General features: G+C 45.1%; 2 protein-coding genes across 5 annotated transcripts; both read right to left on the bottom strand.

Moving 5' to 3' along the window:
* Positions 1-240: 240 nt before the first annotated feature.
* LOC117744482 (calcium homeostasis modulator protein 2-like) lies at positions 241-4,244 on the bottom strand. 4 transcript variants are annotated; one of them, XM_034552809.1, is made up of 5 exons: positions 4,222-4,236; positions 4,039-4,064; positions 3,847-3,932; positions 2,950-3,577; positions 241-2,032 (listed from the first exon to the last, which is right to left on the bottom strand). In XM_034552809.1, the coding sequence occupies exons 4-5, from the start codon at positions 3,499-3,501 to the stop codon at positions 1,619-1,621; spliced, it is 966 nt and encodes a 321-aa protein (XP_034408700.1). In that variant the 5' UTR covers positions 3,502-3,577; positions 3,847-3,932; positions 4,039-4,064; positions 4,222-4,236; the 3' UTR covers positions 241-1,618. The 4 variants fall into 4 exon arrangements, with proteins under 4 accessions (XP_034408700.1, XP_034408699.1, XP_034408698.1 ...); XM_034552808.1 differs by having other exon boundaries at positions 4,039-4,244; XM_034552807.1 differs by lacking the exons at positions 4,039-4,064; positions 4,222-4,236 and having other exon boundaries at positions 3,847-4,031.
* Positions 4,245-6,006: 1,762 nt separating this feature from the next.
* Positions 6,007-7,815, bottom strand: calhm3 (calcium homeostasis modulator 3). The gene is made up of 4 exons (XM_034552606.1): positions 7,529-7,815; positions 6,936-7,063; positions 6,690-6,817; positions 6,007-6,456 (listed from the first exon to the last, which is right to left on the bottom strand). The coding sequence occupies exons 1-4, from the start codon at positions 7,813-7,815 to the stop codon at positions 6,007-6,009; spliced, it is 993 nt and encodes a 330-aa protein (XP_034408497.1).
* Between the last annotated feature and the right edge of the window lie 622 nt (positions 7,816-8,437).

Genomic DNA, 8,437 nt, shown 5'->3' with positions numbered 1-8,437 from the left:
GTATCAGGGTCGCAGGATGGCTGGAGTCGATCCCATTGGGCAGGTCGCCAGTATAATATATTTCTTTAAATAGCCTTCTTCTTACTTTTGGAGAAAAGCTTAAGAACGTCATGTGTAATTTTTAGAAGTAGGCTGACAAATTGTATGAGAAGCTGAGTTCCTGCTGAATTCCATTGTGTTATAGAAATGACCCTTTTCCATCTCCTTTAGAGAAAACAAATGTGACGTGAAACACTCAAATGTCTTTAAGCATTTATTAAACAGATACGTGAAAATAATTCAATTGAATGGACACAGATGGTTAGGAGGTCTGCACCAGAAAAATAGTTCAACAGAGTTTTTTATACACATTCAATCATGTTTGCCCTTCCCCCCTGCTCCTCCTTCCTCCCCTCATGCACCGAGGCCTTGGTGCATGCCTGTGGGAGGTGGTTTGTCTGCGGCCCTGTCGAGTAAGGGGGTGTGAGAGAAAGACAAAATAGCACCCTGAACATAAAACAATAATAAGATAAACTTTAATATTGACGAGGTCAAGATGTGCCGTGTCTATTCAGACTTCAGCAATATAAGTTAAACAGAACACTATGATACGTTTCCACCGCATATATATTTAAAAAATCATTTAGACAATCATTTAGACATTTGTGTAAAGAGCCCGAAGAGAAACACAGGGACCATCCCAAGTTCGATGTTGGGGATCGCATGACAAGAGACCACGCTTGATTGTAATCACAGTAATGAAAGAGATGAAAAAGTCTAAAAAAAAAGGACTCCACAGCAGATGTTTGAGTCATGAACGTCACATAACCCATAAAAAATGACGAGGTGACTTAATCAGGACCACATTCAATGTCACATCTATAGAGATGTCTGGACTGGAGAAGAGATGCAGCCCATAGAAACAGTATACTGCCAAACGTATTGATTTTGACTTTATTAATGAAGGAACTTAACTTTTAAAAGGAACATTGCAAACGTAACCTTTTCAATGAGGAATCTGTACTTGATTCCAGTCAAATCCTTTATCTAGCACCATATTTATACCTGGTCGTTTCAACCTGTGTTGTGATCAAATTTGATTAGCAAATTAGGTCGAGCAGGCGGTCTTGTCAACACACACGGTGTGCATATCAAGACACAGACCACATGTTAATACCGTAGGTAAACGTACCGAAGTGCGCTCTATGTTTGTATTCGTTTTATATAATTTCATATTTTTGGGTCACACTGAAACACCGTAAATCAAAAGGGTACTTTTTTCCGAGAATTTTGAGTGGCACAAAACAAACATATACAAACACATATGTGTATATGTGACCAAGCAGACTACGTTTTACGAGTGGTAGCGTTCTCCCATGCCTTTGTGGAACCCGCCCTCCATAGCCGAGGATTAACAAGTTGTATTGATAATGAACTAAAGGGCTCGGCATGCTTCAAACTAAACGGGTCTCATGAGGTATCATTGAAACAGTTTTCGGAAAAGTTACTGCAATTGTCAGAGAAAGTTATGGAGTCGGAAAGGAGACGAAGGAGAGGGGATTGCACCGTAGTTGCTATTTGATGACCCACTCAGTTTGAAGTGTACTGACGCCTTTATGCTGTGTCCAGAAGGATCCGTTCAGCTGAGCACGTCCATCTCCTTCTCCATGGCCTCCACATTGTTCTCCAAGCTGTACGTGGCCCATTTGTTGAGCCTGCTGTACAGAGGCAGTCCTTTATTCTCCCTGTAGAGGTAAACGCCAGTCACCCTGTTCCAGTTGGTGCTGCAGATGGGACCGGCACTCTGGTGCTCAGCCAGCTGCTCCTTCTCGTCCGTCGCCAGGTCCACAAAGCCAAAGAAGGTCTTAACGTTCTCCGCGGCCAGCAGGCGGGCGTGGACAGCCGCCGTGCGCTGGAAGAGGGTCTTTTCGTTCGAGCGGTACTGGGACCAGTAGTTCTCCTGCTGGTAGCCGAGTGGAGAGGAGCAGCGCTTCAAGCACAGGATCAGGAACACCGTCACTGACATTACTGCCACCAGCAGCCAGCCTATCAGCTGAAAAGAACCGAGAGCACTGAGGTCAACACAGGTTCTGAGGCAATCGATTCGTGTTTGCTAGTTCATATTAATATCTTTGTCTACTCGCCATCTCTCTAACAACCCCGCAGGAAGAACGCCGGGTCTTGAAGCACATTTTACACCGTGGCCAAACACGATGGAATTACAATTTCTGGGGAGCGTCATGAGATGCCACTGGGTCTTTCATTTTAGTCGTGAAGCTAAACATGTTATCATGACTACATATTAAAATATGTAGACAAATATGTGTCATTGCTCCACACGTGCCAAAAAAAAGTCCTGTTCTTTATGCTAAAATAGGCTAACTATGTCCACACTCCAGGTCCCTAGGAGATGGGTTTCAAGCTTTTATTTTGGAAAGAAAGCAAATAAGTGTAACTCCTCATGTGTAAGTTATTCCTTTCATGGGTTTTGATGGTGAATAAGATCAAACGTAGCGGCTGGCCTTTATTTTTGATCGATATTTAACATCCCTTACATGTGCCCAGCTGTAATAGCCACACTAAACCAATGTGTATGGATACAATTGTTATGTGCAGCTGCAGGTAACTGGACCCAAACGCCATCAACACTCGAAAAGGCAACTTTATTGCTCAACAGGATTCAAAACAAACAAAACAGGCTCACACACATGATCTTCAATGATCTAGACAAGACAAACCGACAAAGGGGAATGACACAAACAGGACTTAAATACAGAGGGCTGGTGCAGGTGATTGGACACAGGAGGAAACAATCAGGGACCGGGCAGACAATCACAAGGACAGGAAGTGCAGAGAAACAGAGGACACGAGCGACAAGGACTTCAAAATAAAACAGGAAACACTACAGGTCCTGACAAAAATGAAGCCCCGTCTTGCAAAAAAGAAATAAAAAATAAAGCATTCCACTACCTGAGATTCAAATTTCAGTCGTCGCTCAACTTCGGCCCAGAAGCTTCGCAGCTCTGTTGGAACGCTGTCCTGACACGGGAATTTCGCCATGACCTTCCGCCCTTGACCCGAGGGGAAGCCCTCCAGCGTGCCGGGGTCCACGAACTCGCTGAAGGCACACATGTACGCCTGGCCCTGCAGCAATGAGAAAACTACCCACGTTATAGGAGCCACCATACCTCGACCGACGATGGTTCCCAGCAGCGCAAAGGCAGAGGCCCCCGACAGCTTCCGGCACCTTCTGAGCCGACACTCAGACACCAGGTCCCAAAGGCTGTTGTTCATCATTATTCCCACAAGGAAAAATGCCAGCGCCGGAGCGCCGATGGTCGCCAGGCCGTAGAGGTAGTTCCTCCCAGACGAACAAGGACATTCGAAGGCGAAAACGTTGTATGCAGTCTGGCTGGCCACGGTGCCCAGAGCAATCAGACCGTTGAAGATCATCACATCTTTGCTCTTGAAGAAGAGCGACACAAACTTAAAGTTCTCTGTGACGAGCGCTACAGCTGCCATGGTGGGATGTCGGGTGTCTTTGCTGAGAATTACGCGGCAGAGCCGTGAGTTTGGTTTTACAGGAATGTCGGCTGGGCTGCAGACGGAGAAAGAAAAGGGAAATAAATAAAAGAACGAGGAGTTTTAGAAATGTTTCTGTTTCACACAGCATTGCTTATTACTGTAGCCTGAATGACTGCTTTGTAGTGAATGGATTCAGTTTAGTTGGGGGAAATAAGTCTAAGACTTAAGTCATACTTACTCAATCAAAAAAGAACAATCAAAAAAACATACTCCGATTGATGTTATTTTTACATAAATCCTGCCCCTTCATTGAAAACAAAGAACAAAGTCATGCAAACTCACGCTGTGGAAGTGTCCTGAGGCGGGACATGTGACTCAGACTTTATGATCCATTTGCAGCATCCGGTGGAATGACATGTCAGGAAAAACTGGGGAGTCCAAAACACAAAATCAACTTTATACATAAGTCGGGAGTGAAAAAGAGAAGCCACTGCTTTTGCGTGCAACTTTGTTGGGGCACCAGTGATGACTCACAGGCAGGAACTGCTCTCTGGTTTCCTCTACAGTGGAAAAAAAAAGAAGAAAAAAAAGGTGGTCTGTAAATGAAAAACACGTGTTGCTCACATAGAAATATGAGAAGAAAAAAAAAAAAGAAGGACGAAAGCGGCACAGCCCAGGAACTGCGAGTTTTAACCCAACAGCTAGACGGGCACTTACAAATAAGAAAGTAAAAAGGCTTCTTCCTCTTTTCCACCTGGAGCTGTGCCCCCTGCCCCTCTCCTCCTCTCCCCCCCTGCCCCATGTCTCTCAGCACCGGCCGCCATGTTAGCAAACAATTGCCTATTTCCATCCAGCAGTTTTCGGAGCATCTTCCTCATTCATCTGAAGTAGTCTTTGTCTGCTCCATAGCGCTGAGGGGAACTGCAGAGTTGGTGATCGTTATCAGCGGTTGTAACTACGGCAACGACCACATACACAGATTTGATACGTTGTTAATGTAGAAATATGTAGAAGTGCATCTTTAAAGCGAACTTAATATAATAAAAACCTTTGTGAGAGTCCGTTGAGGATTTGGGTTCCCAAACGGCCATTTGCATGTTTCCATCACTCTGTGTGAATGAGCTGCATGTCAACAACCTGTATGCAAAACCAGCACTCGCACCCCAACACAGTCAAATCAAAATGATACGATATTTGTAGAAGTCAGAAGCACAAAAGAATCAAGCCAAAGACCTCAATCGTGATACAAACAAACAGATTGATTTTCATAGAAGATCATTCGCATCTGATACCAGAGGCCACCGGTGAACAGAGACAGGGGTTACCATCTCCACCCGTGAACAGCCACATGATGTATAACCTGTGTGAAAGGTTGCGGTCCGGTCCGGTGGGGACCCCTGTGCCAGCTCCATTGGCTGAATGAAGGTCACGAGATGAAGTTGACATTTCTGGATCATGAGTAAGTGAACCGTTGACCTTACTTGGCATGGCCGACGATCTTGTCGTTACGACAACGTCCTTTCTCGACATCGTGGTTCTTTGCTTGTGTCATCACCTTGAGGAGACCCGGGTGAATCCATGCAGAGTGCAATTCAGGTAACCAGATCATTCAACTAGTGGACTGCTTGCAGATTAATGCCATTCATCCCCAGACGGAGATCATCTGACCAACAGCGTCTGTGTCTTGAAAATGAAACGACTGTCAATCAAAGCTCTGCTTTGGGAAGGTAAGAGATACGGGACACGGCGTGGTGACTGAGGGATGAACAAAGAGAGAAGGTGATGGAGAAACTCACACGATCCCCTTCAAACTATGTTATTACCACAGAAATAGGTTCTTTGGTTTATGCAATTTAACCTATGAACTCAATTTAAATCAACGCCTCGCATAATTATAGCAAAATGTGTGTTTTACAATAATGTTTATACAATATTAGTATTATTGTATAAACATATTATTGTAAAACACACATTTTGCTTACGCTTTTCGACTGCTTGAGACACATTTCTACAACTCAAATCCAAAATGTGTTAAAAACTCAAACATAAGGATGAAATAAAGAAGGTGTATATGATTTTCGCTAAATCATAGCAACACTGGCACGAGAGACGAGTGACGGAAAAAGAGAGAGAACAGACCTTTAGTTGCTTTTACTTTACTCACATTAATTAAACATAGCCAACATTCATTTACAGATGTTTTGTGATCCTTTTGCCCTTTGTTGTATTTCCAGATTGTCGTGTGGATCATTCCCCGCAGATTATTTAATGCTTCTGCCAACTTGGTTTTGAAACTATTATCCAAAATGTCTACAAACTTCTTAAAATGCACACATTTTGATCAAAAAACCCTCTAGTTAGCTCAGATTTCGGACCTCTGCATTTCCAAAACTCTGCGTGTGGCCATGCTACACACAGGTAACCTACATCAAACATGGCGCCAGCTTCATGGTAGGGAGGTCGTGACACGATTAACCCTGCAGCTCTACGGCACAGTGCGTCCTACACATCAGAGTATAACGTCTTCCCGTCACAGTCCTCCCAGGTGACGCACGTTTTGGGTCTGTGGGCTATCCTGGTGACGTCCAGCTCCGGTTTACTGTAGTACCACTTGGTGAGCAGCTGGTCCACCTGTTCCTGCCTTGACACCCCGTGAAGCTTCTCCTCGTCCTCATCCTCCCACTCCCCGTGGGGGTTGGAGACGATGAGCGGCTGGGGAAGATGGAGCACGGCATCCTCCCGCATGTCGTCGAAGAACTGCACCACGCACTTGCGGGCGAAGTCGCGGGCGTGCAGGACGCAGGTCTCGTCGAAGAGCTTCTGCTCCACGTCGAGGTAGTTGCTCCAGTAGCGCGTCTGCAGGGACGTGGCGTGGTCGTCGAAATAGGGCTTGACGAGGCGTCCCATTGCTCCCAGCACGACGAGGAAGAGGAGGATGGACCAGCCGACTGCCTTAGACAGGCCGAGAGACATTTAGCGACAAGTTACATTGGGTTAGGGTGGGTTAGAGTTAGGGGTTAGGGTTAGGGGTTTATCCCTTTGTACTTTCCATAGATCGGACTGGATATATGGAGTAAACCCTTGACCCTGACCTTACGGAGCATACTGCTGATTGATGGACTTCGTGACATGAAAAGTACAAAGATGTGTTTGTGTGTATGCACGCTGAGGCTGGAACAGCTTACTTGTGAATAGCAGCGAACGTAACGAGAGACTGCTTTGCGGAAAGAGCTGTTCCTGAAGATAATGTCCTCCTTGCAGGGCACTTTGGCCATGACTTTGATCACATCCAGACCCGTATTATTGGGCAAACCTGCGAAAAAATACCACGGGATACAGCATACCGACAAAGTATGCAATAACGGTAACGGTATAGGTTGCATTGCATTATGTATTCCTCTATGAAGCATGTTGCATGTGTTTGCCGATACCTGAGAAGAGGGAAGGGTCCACGCTAACACTGAAGGCACAGATGAAGATCTTTCCATCCATCAAAGTGACCAGGATCCACACCATTGGTGCCAGCATGGCCCTCTGGAGCATGGCGGAGAACAGGTACCTGGAGGAGGACATCGAACACGTTTTCATCCCCACATTGTCCACAGCTTGGCCCTCAAATATCCCCTTAAAGCATAGTGTCAGCAGCATATGCAGGAAAAGTCCAGTCGCTGTAGTCATTATGCTACATTTGATATTGGGCAATCTACAGCGCATAATGAATACTGGATTTAAAGGATTAGCTCAATTTTCCAAGTTCAGGTTATTTATTGTCCTATGCATAACAATTACGGATTGTAATGTATAATTCGTCCAACAATGCTTATTTAATACGTATCCAAAGAAAAATGCAAGTAAAAAGGGAGAATCTCAGACATAAAAATGCGTTAAAGGTAGATAAATATTGCGGTTATAAATAAGACCTCCATGGATACCGCTTTCACCAGCTATTACTGACCATTCTCCAATCTCCCTTTAATTGGCGATATACTGTTTTAGTAAATAAAGAAGTGAATCTTTGACTCACTTTACCACAGCAGGATTTTTGGATCTGTTTCCAACGGGTCTCATCCACTCGTCCATCATGACGCCTGTGTGCCGGTTGACCAGGACCCCCAGGAAGAACAGTATGATGGGCGGGACGATCATCACTCCCAGAGAGTACAGTTTGTTGTACTGAGGAAGGCATGGGCAGTTGAAGTCAAAGCTGGTGTAGAGCTTGACACTGACTAAGGCCAGGATGATACAGATTCCATTGGAGATGGACTCGGAGTTGGACTGAAAGTACTGCAGGACTAATTTCATACGATCCATAGTTTAAATATGCTGGATGCTGTAGAGAATGTTCAGGGTGCAAGTCAAAACTGCAATGTGACCCAACTCCTGCTCGGTGGTTTTTCTTCTTCAAATTCAACCAGTGATGAAGACAGACATAGTTCCCAGTTGTAATTAACAAAGTTACAACAATCTTTTAGCCACTTTGAAAAATATGCTTTTCAGAGGAAAATCTGTCCGAGAAAGGTACATTCTCTTTACCCCCCAAAATAAGAACGACTCCTTTGTGAAGAAAAGTCTTTAAATCCACAATTGAAGCCGTTTCAGAAAACAACCTGAGCTTTTGTGGGAATAGTGAGTCCGGCAGTGATCCAGGGAGAGTGTGCGAATGCATGAATAGACGTGAGCAGGTGCCCGAGCTGTGTGGCCACACCCTGCCTCACATCCCGGCCTCACAGCAGTAGTTCCTGGTAGAGTATTGTGGTCATGACGGGGCCTGAAACTCAAGCTTCAAAGCATATGGGACTGTATAATAGATCTTTTATAGTCTTCTGACCACTCAAAGCGCTTTAACTCTACATGTCATCATTCACCCATTCACACACTGATGGGAGGAGCTACCATGCAAGGTGCCACCTGCCCATCATTCACACACTGCAGG

This window comes from Cyclopterus lumpus, chromosome 15 (genome assembly GCF_009769545.1).
Source record: "Cyclopterus lumpus isolate fCycLum1 chromosome 15, fCycLum1.pri, whole genome shotgun sequence".
In the NCBI taxonomy this organism is placed as follows: domain Eukaryota; kingdom Metazoa; phylum Chordata; class Actinopteri; order Perciformes; family Cyclopteridae; genus Cyclopterus; species Cyclopterus lumpus.
The sequence above is the reverse complement of the archived record's forward strand: the minus strand, read 5'-3'. Positions and strand labels throughout refer to the sequence as shown.

Bases quoted from the DNA above. Each gene is read 5' to 3' on its own strand.
- LOC117744482 (XM_034552807.1), bottom strand. From the start codon at position 3,968: ATGTATAAAGTTGATTTTGTGTTTTGGACTCCCCAGTTTTTCCTGACA. The intron at 3,578-3,846 runs GTGAGTTTGCAT...CTCCGTCTGCAG, and splicing joins CCTCAGGACACTTCCACAGC to CCCAGCCGACATTCCTGTAA. The intron at 2,033-2,949 runs GTAGTGGAATGC...GGTTCTTTTCAG, and splicing joins GACTGAAATTTGAATCTCAG to CTGATAGGCTGGCTGCTGGT.
- calhm3 (XM_034552606.1), bottom strand. From the start codon at position 7,815: ATGGATCGTATGAAATTAGTCCTGCAGTACTTTCAGTCCAACTCCGAG. The intron at 7,064-7,528 runs GTGAGTCAAAGA...GTCCTCCTCCAG, and splicing joins AAAAATCCTGCTGTGGTAAA to GTACCTGTTCTCCGCCATGC. The intron at 6,818-6,935 runs GTATCGGCAAAC...ATTTTTTCGCAG, and splicing joins GGACCCTTCCCTCTTCTCAG to GTTTGCCCAATAATACGGGT.